The sequence below is a fragment of the Alosa pseudoharengus genome, unplaced genomic scaffold, assembly GCF_046254945.1.
Source record: "Alosa pseudoharengus isolate Yale_2024_CS ecotype anadromous, Long Island Sound unplaced genomic scaffold, YU_APseudo_1.1 YU_APseudo_1.1_scf_20, whole genome shotgun sequence".
Taxonomy (NCBI): Eukaryota; Metazoa; Chordata; class Actinopteri; order Clupeiformes; family Clupeidae; genus Alosa; species Alosa pseudoharengus.
The window spans coordinates 4,486,321-4,504,367 of NW_027468664.1; the positions used below are offsets into that span (position 1 = coordinate 4,486,321).

The window sequence follows — 18,047 nt, forward strand, 5'->3', positions numbered from 1 at the left end:
CGAGGTTGGAGTGCACGATTAAGGCCTATTGAAATCGGTGCACGTGGGTTTGTGGCCAGATCTGCTATTGGCTTGCTGTCTGAATTGGGCATTTGTGGTCGAAGTCTAAGGCAGGTGGTTAGTAACATGTCCTTAGCAGCAGAACGGGCAAGCGAATGGTTGTGGGTAAGGAGAAGTTACCCTTCCTGGGGCGCAAGCTAAGGTAAGCTAACTGGCTCATTTGTTTTGGTCATGGGTAAGGAGAAGTTACCCTTCCTGGGGCGCAAGCTAAGGTAAGCTAACTGGCTCATTTGTTTTGGTGGTGGGTAAGGAGAAGTTACCCTTCCTGGGGCGCAAGCTAAGGTAAGCTAACTGGCTCATTTGTTTTGTGTTTGTGATGGACTGTGCCTAGGTTGATGGTACTTGGCTAAGGTTCTTTATGGTTTATGGTTCAGTCCACATCAACGGGACGGACCGACCTAGCCAACTTAAACCATGCCTAGGTTGGTTAAGGGTATTTGGATGCTTGTTGTGGTAATATGGGGCAGCATGGGGTGTAAGCTAACTGCTAACTGCTGGCTAATTTGTTTTGTGTTTGGGATGGGGCCTAAGATAATGGGCTAAGCTAACTGGCTAATTTGTTTTGTGTTTGTGATGGGCTGTGCCTAGGGTGATGGTACTTGGCTAAGGTTCTTTATGGTTTATGGTTCAGTCCACATCAACGGGACGGACCGACCTAGCCAACTTAGACCATGCCTGGGCTGGTTAAGAGTATTTTGAGTAGTGGATATTTCAATGTGGTAATATGGTGGTAGCATGGAGGGGAGTGTCTCCAGGACGCTGGTTTCACTGTTAAGCCTTCATGAGGTGTCGTGGGCCTAACTTAACGAAACATCGGTGAATGAGGGTGCCCACTTGATAACCCCAATGACATGCCGCATACTATATAGGCTACTGCTGTTGGATAGGCCATTTGCATTGTGCTTGTGACCATTTGTTGGCGGATTTGTGGGTAGTGTGCTTTTTAAAGTTAAACTTGAGCAGGGGCTTCTGAATGTGTTTTTACCTTGGATTTTGGCACAAGGGATTTTAACATCTAATCCTGTGTATTAATGTAAAGGTAGGGTACCTTCATTTGTATTTATGTCTACTGTTCTCTGTAAAACTAAAGAGCCTTGGTCAAACTGTACTGGTGTTTCACAAAAAGTTTGCTAATAGATGTTATGCATGTTCAATCACTTTTCATACATAGCTATGACTACTATGCTTCCACCCACCAATGAATGACATCAATGCAAAAATGTACTGTAGCACTTGACAGGTCAATATTGTATATTAAGGAGATCTAATACGCAGCACCACTCCAACATTATTTGGATGCACATCCATTTTATGCATGTGCAATGCATAATGCTTTTATATGTCTGTGAAATCATGGTGTCTATACTTGGTCTCTATCACTTTCCATATATAGCAATAGGGGAGTTACTGCCGGGGAGTGTGTGTGTGTGTGGGTGTGTGTGTGGGAGAGGAGGGAGGGAGAAAATAAACATATGGGGGAGGTGTTACTACGGCACACATAACTTTCTTGAGATTTGTTTGGTACAGGTTGTTAGGACTGTTAAGAAATACTATTAGAGATATTTAACAGGAATATTAATACTTGCCACCCCTGAAAACCAGGTTTTATTTAAAATGAATTGAAGATCATTTCACTTCATTCCACTGTTAGGACAGGTGTCTGATTAGACAGTATAGCAAAGCTTAAGACAAGATGAGATCTGCTGTATTGTGGCTCCTAAGTCTCTACAGTTGTCTGTCACATGGTTACAGGATTGAGACTATCCAGCGTTGTGGATCACACTGTAATCAGGTAGGGTACCTTCATTTGTATTTATGTCTACTGTTCTCTGTAAAACTAAAGAGCCTTGGTCAAACTGTACTGGTGTTTCACAAAAAGTTCGCTAATAGATGTTATGCATGTTCAATCACTTTTCATACATAGCTATGACTACTATGCTTCCACCCACCAATGAATGACATCAATGCAAAAATGTACTGTAGCACTTGACAGGTCAATATTGTATATTAAGGAGATCTAATACGCAGCACCACTCCAACATTATTTGAATGCACATCCATTTTATGCATGTGCAATGCATAATGCTTTTATATGTCTGTGAAATCATGGTGTCTATACTTGGTCTCTATCACTTTCCATATATAGCAATGACTACACTTCAAATTTCAAATATGACCATCATCATACGAACAATAATTTGATTACGACATCCTTTGATAACCATGCGTAGATGACTCATGGTGACGGAGCTGTTATATTTTATCTCTGAAACTCTTAAGCTGAGTCATAGCTACCAGGTGAATTTATGACTCATAGGGTTGTTTAGCTGTATCAGAGGAATTTACTCCTGTTTTACTTTATGTCCAAGTGATCCTGGGCTCTGTACAACCTGTTGATTGTTAAATGGTGCTAAGTGAATAAAAATGTAGATGGATCTTCCTAGCTCCAATTTGCCATTTGTATACTGCACACTATGTAACTACTTTGCTTTGCTTACAAGTCAGTTTTGTTCAGGTCATAACACTTCATCCAAATCAAGACCGGTCTAGAGTGAGTATGTTTAAAGTGAGCTTAGTGAAAGAATGAAAAGGTTAGAGTGATAGTGTGAACCATGGTCTTATGACATGAGGGACCCCCAGGTTAGGTTTACCCCTGTGTGATGATGAACCCCAGAGATGGGTGAAGCACTCGTGTGTGTGGGCATCCATGAATGTCCATGAGTCTGGTTGGAGGATGTGTGGGGGATTCCAGGGTGTGCTGTCATTACGGTTGAATGTGTGTGACTGCATACTGTAACAACAAGCTGTGGCTCAATGCCAGGTGAGAGAGAGAGAGAGAGAGAGAGAGAGAGATGGAGAGAGAGAGATGGAGGAAGAGGGAGATTGTTATTTGTGTAAGGGAGTAAAGGAAGATATTGATTCAGACCAAACTTCTTCAGGGCAGAGTCAGTTTTTTTTTCCGCATTGAACTAGGACAAGTTTGTGGTCACTGGCACATCATCAGATGCTTTGCATGCAGTTCAGCAAATGTGCGCTCCACAGTAAATAACTAAAATTACAGTAGCTTCAGGGAACATTTAATTATGAGGTTGACAGATGCACCTACTCTAAAGAAAGGGTAGTGGAGAAGCAACACTCAATGTCAATGTAACCAGGATATAGTCTACAGTCATCTGGGCAAACCCCTACAGTTAAACGTTTCCTCATACATGTGTAATCTCCAACCACCACCAGCAAGGACATGCAAATCGTAAACTCAGAGAAAGCCTTTTTGGTGCTGATTCAATAACTCCTGTCCTCAAATGCTCATTTCAGTGTGTCAATGTTGTCTCCTTGACAGGGATTGCACTGTAAAACAAAGTCTGACTGTGAGTATTATTTTCCTATTTTCTGCAGTTTTCACACCCTTGAGTGTCATTAGACAAGCTGAATTTAAAGTTTGGTTAGATGTGCCAAACTTCTGAGCTCCCTCCCTATAATACTACAGATTTCTGTTCATGATCTTAAAGAATGTAATTTCCATAAATATCTGACCAATATGTTCTATTCAAAATGTAAAAAAAAAATGATGAAATTGATGTAACACAAAGTATTTCATGAACCAAAGTTTGAGGTATTTTTTTGTGTTAAAAACAGTATCTTTTCCACAATGCAAGAAACCTCCCAAAGGCCTCCAAGACAGCGTGTCCCTCGACATGAGTGTCTCCACAGTAATGAAATGTGAAAGGCCACAGCAGTGCTCCCTTTTCCTCCAAGTGAGGAGTACTTTGTTGATGAATGGTATGTAGCACTTCCTCACTGAGTAACATTTCCTGGCTGAGTTGCCGTCTGTCAGGATCATATGAGTTTCACTGGAAGTGAAGAATGATCGGCTGCCTGGAGGTCATGACACTTTGAAAAAAAGGGGCCCTTGTACTGTGAAGTTTTCCTGTTAGAATCTGTGACGCGTATGCAAGTTAGCTATTGTAAAAGCACAGACTTCCAGTGTAAATTGTGTGAACTACACAGAACCCAAAGGGGGAAGTCCCTTATTGTTTTTCCTGTAGATTTTGACATCAGTGGCTCTCATGCTTTACATACTGCTCGTGGGGCATATAAGATAGGAAAATAAATAATGATGCATGTGTACCCCAGGCAGCCCCTTACTTGTACAAGGCAGCATGTAATCACTTACCTTTGTGAGGTTTGGCTTTGCATGACTGAGGAAGTAATGATGAGTGTGATTCCTTTCTCAGAACATGTGAAGGGTGTTTCCATATGCACAGTTGCAGCAGGCATGATGGAACGCTGTAGGACCTATACCTTCCCTAAAGCAGTTCGGAAGCACCTCAGTACACAGCAGGTACAATGCCTCAGTCAGATCCAGAATTGCATGTTAACATACACTGTACAGTATGTAAAATAGTCTGTGACTATGGTATGAGGTATGGATAGTTTCCAAATTAATGTGATTTAGACAGTTCAGCCTTTAGGGATTTCCCATATGTAATTTCAGATATATTTGAGCTGTAGGAAGGGGATTACTCACCGCTGCCAATCAACATCCACAATGTTGATGCGGGCACTCACAAATACCAACAGATTCTTTAATCAGTCATCTTCATTGCTGTTGCTTTTTATGACATATTTCACACGTGTATATACACGTACACATATTTGGTCCTCTTCACATCAGGTTCAAGTTCAAGACAACTGCTTTGAAGTGGCTGTAGGACAAAACGTCCATGTTACACTGAAAACAAGCCCTGATTTCTGTCATTTGAGTGTTTCCAAAACCTACAATGTTCCAGGTAAGGGTAATCACGCACATGCCTGATCTAGCATAGCTTATTGTATGATATCAATTCTATCTAGATTACAATTATACAATCAACATTCTGCAACTGTGTGTGGCATCTGAAGAAATGTCACAATACTGTGTGATGGTAGTATCTGATGAAATGACTCAATTTTCCATGACACAAATCACTGAGCTATTCACCAAAGTAAAAAAGGCATGTCATGTGTATGGTCATTATTCTCATTTCAGGATGCAACCACGCTGATATTCAAAACAACATCCCAGAATGCATTGGTAATTTCCAAGAACTTTGTGCTGCGAGAAGTCTTAGAGCACTCTCTTACACCCAGCGCAATGTGGCGCCAAGCAAATCTTGTTCCTATCCTATACCCAAGCCAGTGATAACTTTTTCTCCATGCGCTCCAGTTCATTTGAACATTACGCCCAGAGGCGTGTCAATTAAAGAAATAGGTGCGGTCAGGTGCATGATCCAAAAATCGCTGTCTTACATCCACTAAAAATCATTCTGTCACTGACCAAGAAAAACCTGGTTTAAAGCGAAAAGGGCATACAAGCACAGCTATTTTGAGGGCTGTAACAAAATGTAAGCAGCCTTTAGCGACGAGTCCCAGGCAAAGTTTAGTTTAGTTACCTGGTTTAAGTTTAGTGGAACCCTGGTGTTGCATACACGGTATCGCGTGCAATCAGATTCCTTCAGATGCACTGACTGTTAAAATACCAACGCTTCCCTTGCTCATAAAGACAATGACAGACTCTCATTGGTTTAATGGATGTTACGCCAAAAACACATCCATTAAAAAACATAACAACCCTTTTGAACAATGCACCTGGCATCTGGTGAACTTTTTATGTCCTCAGGATAGCAATTTTGGATTGGCCACACCCTAAACGTATTTAAACATTCTGGTTCAGACGGTGTGTTTCATATCGTTAAAATAGCCTCTAGACTGCTTAAGGACAAAACATTTAGCATTTTTTTTTTTATTAGAATACAACCAGAAAATACAGGAAATATGTACACAGTATTACAGTGTCCATATGTATTGTATACTACACAGTATTACAGAGTTTAGTCCAATTTCAGTCTGAGGTCATCTCCTTCCCATTTCTGAACCAGCTGTCCCCTTATGACACTGCCCATTATGACACTGCTCAAACAACAAATCTAATGATGGCCTAAAACTGGATCAGAGCCATGTACACATTTTTGTGTGTTATTTTTGTGTGTTATTTTTTAAATAGTGTGTATATTTTTCCTGTATATTGTTATTGTATTCTAATAAAGATAATGAGAAATAAATATATGTGGCCGTCAGAATATTGCTAAAGCAGCAAATCTAATAGCAGCTTAAACATTTTGCACAGTACTGTACATTTTTAAAAATCATTTCCTAGCTTTGTATACAAGACCACTTATTTCTCACTGGAATCTATAATCTTCATGTCACTGTGGTAGTAGGGAAAATCACATACCAGCTGGACACTGAGAGAAGAGCGCTGTCTGTATCAGTGACCAACATGCTGGAGAACACAGACTACAACCTCAGGCTGTGTCACAAGGGATACTTCTGTCGTGGAACTGGAACCTATGTACTTGTGAGTACATCGTTTTTTTATCTTGACAAAACTCAATATCCGTTATCATTCTACATCCTGAATGGATGGGTATCATATTACATTTGTTAAAATGCTGCAAATGATGACTGATATATGCAATCAAACTTCAGCCTGTTTATTAAAAAACTTATTCACATTACTAGGTCCAATCATTAAATATTGAATGGGAACTGGAACTGTTCATAGTAAAATATGGATTCCAATGATTGTGGTGATCCTTCACACTATAGAATTACTTAGTAACACCAGACAAACACAAAACAAATGCTATAAAAAGCAGAACTATTCCATGCAGAACACACAAAGCCACACTGCACATCAAAAAATGTGAAGTAGTTATCTGTTGATACAAGCCTTGCAAATGACAGTTAAAACTGGTAGGACTAAATCAAGTTATAACCACCAGAATAATAAAATATACTGTACAAATACCTTGTCATTGCATTTTTCAAGCCATACGTTTAACATTAAGGAAGCACAAACTATTACTACTTTTTTTGTTTTTATCACCATATTGTCCTATTCACGCTCAAATAAGAATATATTTAGAAGTTGCCAAAATCTTTTGCTCCTCAAGGTGTTTACTGGGTGGGTTTCTAGCTCACCTTCCTTGAAATGCTTTTCTGAGAATATGAGGTCATTTGCATGTTCATACTGCATACTGCAGTTACCGGAAATGTCTTCCATTACGCAATTGACAGATGTTTTGTGTTTACATTTCCAGTTAAAAAAGGAAGATCCAATAAAGAATGTGACACTGCAATATGCCAGACCGCTGCCTTGTTTGTGTATTGAGGTAAGTAACAGTGTAACTCTTGGTTGCATATTATCATGAAAATAAACTATATGAAAATCTCTGTGGCAGATGGTATCACAATGAGATTCTCTTTCATTTTACAGGGTTGGTCCTCTGTGTTTGATGCACCTCGAGTACAAGTCTGTCCCTTTAAAAATAGTATGTTAAACATCCTTTTCTGAGAAAATGGTTATGTTGACACATTTCGTGTTGACACATTGGTGTTGCTACAACAAAAGTTGATCTTGTATATGATCTGGTTTGTTCAATGGTCTCTCTCAGATATGGAGGAGTTGTGGTCAGGCGTGGCCTTTGATTCAGTAGAGCAGATGTTATCATGGGAACCGGCATGTCAGACTGACGTTGATGTCACTTTGTGCCAAAGAAACGGAGAGGTCTGTGAGAATCTGCCCAACGCCACGCAATCTGTTTCCAAGACGAAGGTGAGAGATAGTGGTCTCGATTTATATGTTCCTACACTGATGACGCACGTCTGAAGAAGGGTGATTACCCGAAACGTCACGGAAAAATAAAAATAAAAACAAGTGGGAGCAGAAAACCCTGGTTGAAGCGGTCTTTTTCTCTTTTCTATCTGGTCGTTTGTTTGTCCTGCTCCCAGGTCAGACATTTGGATGTGCGGACTTTAAAACTTACTCATACACTGATGATGCACAAGGCATGATATTTGGGTTTTTTCCTGGAGAACATCCACAGACATATTTTCATCATCCAATCACAACACATGGAACCAGTTATGTGGTTGTCCAGCAATACCATTCAAATAGCTGCCAGATGTTAATTTATACATTGATTTTCTATTTATTTTTTTTACCTAGATGTTAATATACAGGGACGGGTTATACATGGGACTGCATTTCTTTTTTACATTCTTCTTGTGATTGAGGTGTGAGGCCTGTACAACACAACTAGTAATACATAGGCTTACTGCATATTCATGTTTTATTTTGAATTTCGTTGCAGGTTTTGTTTTCCACAGTGGATCCACACCCACAACTTTGCATGAAGGTAAAATTCTGGGAATGTCTTTGTGTCTGTAGTTTTATTTCCATAATGACATCAAGCAGCATGCTGATGTCAGTGGAGTCACTCAGTGCTGACGTCAGTGTAGTAATACCTGTGCTCTTTGGTTTAGTTTACTACAAAAACAGCTACCTGGATAAAGTGTCCATTTGCTGGCAGTGGTTTTACAGGTAGGTTCCTATTATTACCTATGACCTCATTTTCTATTTAAAGCGAATCTTAATGTCACAACCACCTTAAAGCAACACAATATAACAAATTGTATTTAACCCCCAAATTATATTCAACCATTTCAATGTATGTGTACCCCTTTCGCACCATTTTTTTTAATGTGCAGCCTTCCATGAAAGTCTATGAAAATGACAATTACCCTTAATGATAAGGCTGAATGAGTTATACCTTCAATGTTAGAAAGTAATGCTAAAGGGTGTGTCAGATAATGAGGACTAGGGTCACTATGCAACACAGCAGGCCTACACAAGGCTACAGTACATAGTGCAATGGCAGAGACACCATTCTCCCTATTATAAATCAGTGAGCCATCAAAATGTGTTTGAGGCCATTTTGAGAGGGGAAAACCAAACTACGTTGCTGTTAAGTTAGATGCGTACCACAAACAGGTCCTGACAACACACTCATTATTTGGATATGCTCTATCCTGAAAAGAATATAAATTGAGAGTTACCAGGATGATCTTATCATGTATGTTTATTACCTTCATAGCATGGGACATAGGAGTGGCCATGGAAAATGGCAAGACACAGCTGGTAGTGACATCAAAGATCAGACCTACGCTTTTGATAAGTGTCTGTCACATGACTGGGCCTTCAGCATGTGAGGAAAACAAAGATGCTATCACCCTCAATGTTGTGAGTCTTTCATGTCCAGGGTTTCATATGGCTCTTTGATCAATTTATGACAAGGTACAGATTAAAATCTGCATGATTAAAGAAGTGATTAGAACACTTTATAGTACACTTTGTTTATTTTAAAAGAATAATCTACTTCCATTCAGACAGATTTATTTGCTGGGGATGGGTTGAGACGTACGGAAAAAAAAAACATAAAGCATAATTTGTACATTATTTATAGACCAGTGGTCTTTATGGAAAGTTTAATCATGTGTCCCACATTGGTGTTGAAAATGTTAAATTTGACATTTTGGAAAAATGTCTTTGTACTGAGAACTGAATGACTAAATTTGCTCTTAACAGGAGAAATATCAATCGGTGGTACCCAACCTCACCCTCAGCATGTGTGGGCAAAACTGTTGCATTCAGGTTTGCTGCTTTTATTCTCTGCCCTATAGAATGTATGATATATGTACAGCGGGGGATTAAGTATTGAACGCGTCAACATTGTTTTCAGTAAGTATACATCCAGTGAGGCTATTCGCATTAAATTTTCATCAGACGTTAGTATTAACTCAGGTAATCCACACATATAAAACAAATCCAAACATTAAAGTCCACAAGTAGAGATATGTGTAATAAAGTGAAATGACAGAGGAAAAAAGTATTGAACACACTAAGAAAAAACAGTACAACAAGGCAAGGAACGAACTGGAATCTGTAAGTAGTTAGAGAGTAGGCTACTTATCCCTCCTATCTGTGCAAATTAATATAAGCTGGGTTTGTACATATTGATGGGCTATAAAAAGGTTTTAGTCACCAAGGTGTTACACAAGAAACATCTCATTATGGACAAAAGCAAAGAGCTCTCCAAGACCTTCGCTACCTTACTGTTTCAAAACATAAAGATTAGAGATGCACCGATATGGAATTTTAGGGCCGATAACGATAACCGATATTTATTGGTTTATTGTGGCCGATACCGATATGATAACCGATAATATTACTCTTGAAAAAAAATGTGAAAAGTGATTTGGGGAAAGCATTTAATAAGCATAATTTTATTGCAGTAATTTTACCTACCACCAAATGATGGACAGAACTCATAATAGTCCTCAATAGTACGGCAGTCAACAACATAACAGTAGCCTAGCCCTACAGTATGTGTGACTGACGTCAGTAAATTGCGAGTGAGTGGCTAGAGTTTGAATCGTTTTCATTTAGGACTAAATGCTCATAAACGGCTCAGCTTGGAATAAGCTTCAGTATAGCGACCAAATCAGAGTTTGTGATGGAAACTTAGGTTTAGTTTCAACTGCGGGTAAATGAATAAAGCCGCAACTCCTCAGACTGTATCTTATGTCCGTCTACTCTGTTGCGCACAACCTGCTGCAGCAGGAATGAAAAGCGTTAGCCCCGAAGGTTTTAATAACTTATTATGATGACCTGTCTGGAACTGAAGCACGAATGGTTAGCATATTTCTAGGTAATAATACAAAGCCCAAGCTAAAGTAATGCAAATATAATACTAAAACACAACTTAGAACTAGGCCTACTTATGTACTCATCCCATAACGAGTTTGTTTATTTGTTTCCCCGACCAGCGCGGTAAAGTGCAAACACACCAGCACAAGACGGCTCTAGATAGGGCTGAGCTCCGCTCTGGTAAGGTTAAATGGCGGATCATTCACGAGAGGATTTTGAGATGTACAGATTCCCAAATGAACGCATATCCACAGATTTTGTTAGAGTGGTGAAATACATTCACACCGCTGACATTATATTGAGGAAAAAGTATAGCCAACCAAGCTCAAGTAGCTCAGTGTAGCCAGACGGACCTTACCTAGGCCTAAATTAGGACTTTAAAAAATATCGGCGCAAATTATCGGCCAGAATTCTGTTATCGGACCGATAATAATATTTTCTTTTTTTCACTTATCGGCTAATAATATATTGGCCGCCGATATATCGTGCATCCCTAAAGATGTAACTGGTTACAGATACATTTCAAAACTTCAAAATCTTCCAGTAAGCAGCATTGTGGCCATTATCTGCAAGTGGAAGGAACATCACTGCATCATCAACCGGCCATACACAGGAGCTCCTCGCAACATTTCTGACCAGGGAATCAGAAGGATAGTCAGAAGAGTAGCCCAAAAGCAAAAACTGACGGCAGCAGGAACAATTGTTCGAGAGAAAATCATAGGTAATGCACTCCACCTCCATGGCTTCTATGCACGCTCACCCCGCACCACTCCATTTCTAAGGACAAACATGTCGAAACTTGTTTAAAGTTTGCCACACAACATTTGGACAAGCCTATAAAATACTGAGAAAATATAGTCTGGTCAGAAAAAGAGCAAAATGTAACTTCATGTTTGGAGGAGAAATGGCATTGTGCATTACCCTAAAAATACCATACCATCAGTGAGGTTTGGAGGTGGTGGCATCATGGTGAGGGGCTGTTTTTCATCTCATGGTACTGGCAGACTTCATACAGTTAAAGGAGTGAAGAATGGAGCCATTTTTTCCGGGTGAATTCACCAGGATGAGGATGAGATGTGGGTGGACCTTCCAGCAGAACAACGACCCAAAGCATACAGCAAAGGAAACTCTCAATTGGTTTCAGAGAAAGGAAATCAAGGCCCTGACTTTTGAAGATTTCTGGAAGGAATCTTCAAGATTTAAAGACACACCTGAATACTGCAACTTATACGTTTCGTCATACAGGAAATGTCTTAAAGCTGTCATTACAAACAAAGGCTTTTCCACAAAGTATTTAAGAAATGTTTGTAGGCATGTTCAATACTATTTTCCTGTATCAGTCCACTTCATTACACATAACTTACTGAAAAACAAAGTTGATGCGTTCAATACTTATTTTCCCCAACTGTCTATATATATGATATATATATAATATATGTGTGTGTGTATGTGTGTGTGTGTACGTGTGTGTGTGTGTGTGTATATATATACAGTATATTTATCAGAAGCATTCTCATAATATCCATTCTCCTGTTTTCACAGGTAAAAAGAGTTGATGTGAAGTATGCCGCCACAATTCGCCACTGTGACTTCAAATCCTGTAGGTTCATCTGTTGAACTGTTGAACTATGTAACTTGCTGGGCCTGAAACCTTTGTATGTTGGGTAGAACATACCTTATCAAATCTTTATTATCTTAAATGTTGTAAAAAGGGAAAAGGCTTTTAGTATTTTTTGATAGAAAACAGGTTATGCCAGAATTCAACCATTCACAATCCTTATCTGATGAGGATAAAAGTGTTGATGTCCTCACCAATGTATTTTGTTACATGAGTGGCGTGTGGAGTGGTTAAGGAGAGGCTAGAGGAATGAGCCTCATTGCTTGTTCACGTGGCTGACGTGACAAACAACACAAACACAAGTTCATATGTGAGGTGTGTGCCAGGAGTCAATAGGGTCAGTAAAACTACCAAGCCTTCTGCCTTCTCTGTTGAGGTCAGCAGTCTCAGGTGGCTCTTTGCCTTTCATGACTGCCATATGTGACCAGAGGTTTATTAATCACAATTTATTTATTTATGACTTGTTACATCCGGTAGGGCAGAGGTACTGGTTGGACCCAGAAGTACAGTAGGACACAAGCAAAAATGACAACAGGTTTAACTGTAATTTAATGTTCAGGGGAAACAAGAACGCTTCAAGAAAAACAGCAGGAAATGGCAGAGCAAAAAATGAAAGTCAATGAGTGAAGACAACACACAAGGTCCAGGTCCAAAAGCAGTAATCCCAAAATCATGGTCAGAGAACAGTCCAAAGTTTAGTAACAAAGTTCAGTCCAACAAGGTAAAAAAGTAATTCCACAGGGAAAGAGCAGCACTAGCAACAAGATGGCGTGGCACGATAACCCTGCACTGATGGATTCCAAGAGCCCGGCCTAAATACTGTGCCTGATTAAGTGATCAGACACAGGTGTGCTAAGCAGCAAAGCAGGGAGACAGGAGATGCAGTAGGTCAGCAGCAGAAAAACATGACATGGAGTTGACCACCTGGGAATGGAGCACCTTAAAAGTGCAGCCAGCCAGGTAGATACAGGTAGATTTCTTGAATTTCCCCTTGGGGATCAATAAAGTATCTATTTATCTATATATCTATCTATCCATCTATCCATCTATCTATCTATCGATCGATACAGGAAAACCCGCTCAGGATCTGGAAGGTCCTGGACGATATGTGACATGACTGACATTAACTGACCATATACAAGATTTTAACTGGTGTGTCCCTTTCATTACACAGTAGCTCCGACTGGAGAGGCACCCGCCTTTGCGCCCACCAGTAGCCACTGGGAGACTGTGTGGATAGTTGCACCAGCTGTGGGACTGCTGACTGCACTACTTGTGGCACTCTTCATGGTTGGAATCGCACTCACAACTATCATAGGTACATCTCTCTTTTTAACGCTGTGGAAATAGCCTAATGTTCTGAAATAGTGCTAATGTTCTGCTAAAATAAGACATCTCTACTAACATGGAGGTATTATATATAGTGTGTTCTAACATATGATGTATTGGTTTAGTTTATCTGAGGCTATGCGGTGGGACGTTATGCAGCAATGTTGGTGCTGGTCAACATAATTCTGGTAGGTGGGTTTTGTGAATAGATAGTAATAGCCTATCCATTCTGTGCCTGAAGACAAACTGTCCTCATTTGACAATATATGTTTCTCTTTCCTTTTTCAGCCCAATGCTCAGCATCTGTTTATTCAAGGTCAAAGTCATTTATTGCAGGCTCAGTGAAATCTTCTCCATCTTCTCCTCAAAAAGCACTGCCACACATTTACTATAATTACCCAACTACTGAGGATAATTTTGAGAACAATGAAAATAAAAATATATTGAATTGGGTCAAAAAAGATTTAACAACAGTTTAGTTGTATTTCTGTCAGTGTAATCACTACTTAATGTGGGTACCGTTGATGGTGAGTTTTTCATTTAAGCCTGCAAGGATCCAAGAATTGTTCAAACTAGTGTACGTTCAAACCTAATTTGAGAGTGTAACCCATTTATGATATATTTTTTGTAGTTGTAGTTGTAGTTGTAGTCTTCAAACATTTCAGCATTTCAGCACTTCTAGTCATGTCTGGCTTAATGAAAGACATTTGTGAATTGAGAGCCTGGTATGGTTATCTGATTCAGTATGTACATAAGCATTGCACTAGAAATTGTATACAAGATTTATTTTTGTTATCTATTTTTTAAAGTTTATACTTATTTATTCATATATTCATGATGGGTCATCTGAAAGTAAGAATAGCTCTTTTACAGTGGCACTCTGAGAGAATGACCACTGAAACCCTAAAGGTGTAGTCCACCATTCTAATCCCATACACCTCTTTGTTCATACACTGACACAGGTCTTTTAATGGTAAACAAACATAGTGTCTTGGACTGCGCTATAAACAACTCCACCTACGGCATGGTGCTTCAGGTGCATGGAAGGATGGGGTGTCATTTGATTTGTTGTTGAGCTCAATCATCAATAACCTTTGGCAAAGCCAAAACAACTTTAAGATAATGTCATTGCTGTATTGAGAATGATGTGAAGCCTGTTAATAAAACAAATCTGATAAAACACTTGAGTTCTTGCATTTATGTTTCAGCAACATTAACACTTACTGGTACTCACTAATAAGAAGTATTTCCTAGGGGTGTAAGAAAAAAAATCGATACACGACGTGAGTATCACAATATTTTATTTTGCAATAGTGTATAGATTTTCAAAAACATAATTTTGAGTTTTTAATAAGTTTACATGAAAAGTTTACAAGTAATAAGTTTACATGAAAAGGATTTGTGATAGACTGTTGTTCACCTAAGTTGTGTTTAAACCATCCACCACTAGATTAGATGCACCACTAGCATTCTCGCCTAAAAGAAGTGCTGGCGGACCCCCCTAGCTTAGCTTGTTTACCAACTTTCTGCGAATAACCGCTCTGCTACTGAAAAAATGTCAAGGGAAAACAGGTGTCTTCATTATAATATCAGTTTTTCTAAAATTAGACTTAAAAATACAATGCATTATGTTACATTTACGCACAGTATCGAAATATATTGTAATGTATTGAATCATAATCCCTGTATTGTGATATGTATAGCATCGTATCACCAGATTCTTGCCAATACACAGGCCTAGTAGGTCCATGTCTTTTCCTGTAGATCAGTTGGAAGACCTATTAAGTATAAGTATATGTACTCTTTTGATCCGGTGATGGAAATTTGGTCTCTGCATTTATCCCAATACGTGAATTAGTGAAACACACTCAGCACACAGTGAGGTGAAGCACACACACTAATCCTGGTGCAGTGAGCTGCCTGCAACAACAGCGGCGCTCGAGGAGCAGTGAGGGGTTAGGTGCCTTGCTCAAGGGCACTTCAGCCTACTGGTCGGGGTTCGAACCGGCAACCCTCCAGTTACAAGTCCGAAGCGCTAACCAGTAGGCCACGGCTGCCCATTTTTGCCCTATTAGGCCTAAGCACCAACATTGGTAATGTATACCAACACTAAAACATACAACATGCTATAATGATATACATCATTATTCTGCATACTGAATCACAGGGTCAGTCCCTGCCCTGTCACTGCAAGCGCCTCATGCTTATACATCCTTAGTACATTCATGTGGATCCTTGTTTTAGTATATTTATTATCTTTTAACGGTTCTTTTTAGTCATGTGGATTTGTTAATTTATCATTCTGTTTATGTTGTAGTGTATGTTATCTATCTATCTATCTATCTATCTATCTATCTACTGTATCTATCTATCTATCTATCTATCTATCTGATGAACTACTGCTTTTCTGCTAGTGGTCACTCATCAGTTTATTTGTCTCATCATCAGCCTGTTCTCTCTTTACTTTGCCTAAGTAAATATAAGCAGGTGTGATTCAGAACCAGGAAGATTCGTGCATCTTCCTTATTTGTGGCAACGCAACTCCCTAACAGCTCAGTCCATGCAAAACAGAATTGCGTCACAGACACAAACTTCCTGTAAAATCTCAATGAGAAATCGTCAGCACACTTCACTTCCTTATTACAGTTTTTCTCAGTCGCTTTGGTGCTTTTCTCACATCACTATTAACATTTGCACAGCAGTTAGTGCATTTCTCAAAACAATTAGTGCAAACTGCAAAACCTAGTGGATAACCTGCAAAAGCACGTCACTTGCTCAAAATGGATAGTCCATTCCTCAAAAGCAAGTTTTCATGTCAATGAAACGGCCAGTGTCATCAAAATGAGAAGTCTTGACACCATCGTTTATGAACAAGATAGTCAAATGGTTTTGTCATGTTTTCATAATGACAGTTTATTCTCTCAGTGTTTTCCAATGGAAAAAAGGTCAGAACTCGGTGACACTACCTGAACATGCTGAAGACAGCACTATACACTACTTGTACAGCCATTTGAAAACTACAGTAAAGTTACACATTGCTGTAGTTCGGGGAGTAAGTGAGTACAAGACACTGAATACGTACGTTTCACATTTTTACTGTATATGCTCTTTGCAATTCTACAGCATTGTGACAGAATTTGATAACTAGTTCAACAATTTTGTATGTAATGACTCAAGCAATGAAATGAAGACTATTAGTTTTATTGGGAACGACTATTCAGCATCCATAAGTATAGTTCATTTTGACTGACATGACATAAGCAAATGTTAATGTTATAAAACAGCAGAGAATTGTACGAAAGCAACTGATACATGTCCAAAAGCATTTTCAATTTGTTCAGAGGAAGGAGAAATTGCTACTATGATGTGCACAAATGACTAAATGTTGTGGAGGTTGAACTATTAGTTATGAGAATTTTCATTCTGTTCTGTGAAAAGCACCAAAGCGACTGAGAAAAACTGTATTGTCTGACAATGCAAATGAATACGAGGATACTTTACGACTGTAATTACAAGAATTTTTTGATGTCTCTTCCTTTCTTGGCTTCAATATTTTATTGTTTGTTTTTCACTTCCTTATTACTGTATTAGCTGAGAATGCAAATGAATACGAGGATACTTTACGACTGTAATTACAAGAATTTGTTGATGTCTCTTCCTTTCTTGGCTTCAATATTTTATTGTTTGTTTTGCATGAGAGCACACTCTTCAGTAACTATTAACTGTACATTGATTTTCAACATTTTCTTCAGCTAGGAGGTAAATACACAGGGGTGGGATATACATGGGAATGTATTTATGTTGTTATTCTTCTGATTCATTAATTAGGATTACTTATAGTAAGCAATGTTTCATACACAATGGTTGAAACACACAGTCCATACACTGCTTTTTTATTTGCATAAAACACTGTTGTTTATACACAATGTGGCTAATATTCTGAACATTACTGTAGTTGTACTGACTCAACCTCCATTCAGTGGTCCGTGTGGCACTTGATGACACAGAAACAGAAACATTTACATGTCTTATGTGCGAGTATGCCTGTTCTTGCTATAATAAATTCAGTAGCCATTCATTTATACAACAGGATCCTTTTTACTGACCTTATAAACTCTAGATTGTTTAATTGAACTAATCATTGAACTTGAAAACTCTAGTCATTGTGTATACAAAGTTAAAGTTTAACTCAAATGAGTATGGGTAGGCCTACAGCAAACAGCAATCATGATATAATAATCTACTATCTTTCATGTAGAAGCAGATGTGTAAGTAGGCTGCTACACCCTTCCCATTTGTGTACAGTGCTTGCTTTGTCATGACATGCTTTGTCATTGACCACATGACATGCACAAGGACCATACTGTCCAAGAGCCTTGATCACAGTTATAACTGCAACTAAAATATATTGATTATTTTTTCGATTCATTGATTAATGTTGATCAATGT

General features: G+C 38.9%; 1 protein-coding gene across 3 annotated transcripts; it reads left to right on the top strand.

Annotated features, from left to right (window-relative positions):
- Positions 1-1,545: 1,545 nt before the first annotated feature.
- On the top strand, positions 1,546-14,778 carry il17rel (interleukin 17 receptor E-like). Of its 3 annotated transcripts, none has more exons than XM_076296287.1 (18): positions 1,546-1,852; positions 3,401-3,428; positions 3,697-3,840; positions 4,296-4,402; positions 4,736-4,850; positions 5,090-5,134; positions 6,321-6,457; positions 7,203-7,274; positions 7,379-7,433; positions 7,557-7,717; positions 8,256-8,300; positions 8,428-8,485; positions 9,039-9,184; positions 9,530-9,595; positions 12,194-12,251; positions 13,444-13,587; positions 13,724-13,786; positions 13,887-14,778. In XM_076296287.1, the coding sequence occupies exons 1-18, from the start codon at positions 1,754-1,756 to the stop codon at positions 14,075-14,077; spliced, it is 1,734 nt and encodes a 577-aa protein (XP_076152402.1). In that variant the 5' UTR covers positions 1,546-1,753; the 3' UTR covers positions 14,078-14,778. The 3 variants fall into 3 exon arrangements, with proteins under 3 accessions (XP_076152402.1, XP_076152403.1, XP_076152401.1); XM_076296286.1 differs by having other exon boundaries at positions 1,547-1,852; positions 6,318-6,457; XM_076296288.1 differs by lacking the exon at positions 5,090-5,134 and having other exon boundaries at positions 6,318-6,457.
- The last annotated feature ends 3,269 nt before the right edge of the window (positions 14,779-18,047 follow it).

Coding starts and splice junctions, on each gene's coding strand:
- il17rel (XM_076296286.1), top strand. CDS start 1,754: ATGAGATCTGCTGTATTGTGGCTCCTAAGTCTCTACAGTTGTCTGTCA. Junction 3,841..4,295: donor GAGTACTTTGTTGATGAATG/GTATGTAGCACT, acceptor TTCCTTTCTCAG/AACATGTGAAGGGTGTTTCC. Junction 12,252..13,443: donor CCACTGTGACTTCAAATCCT/GTAGGTTCATCT, acceptor TTCATTACACAG/TAGCTCCGACTGGAGAGGCA.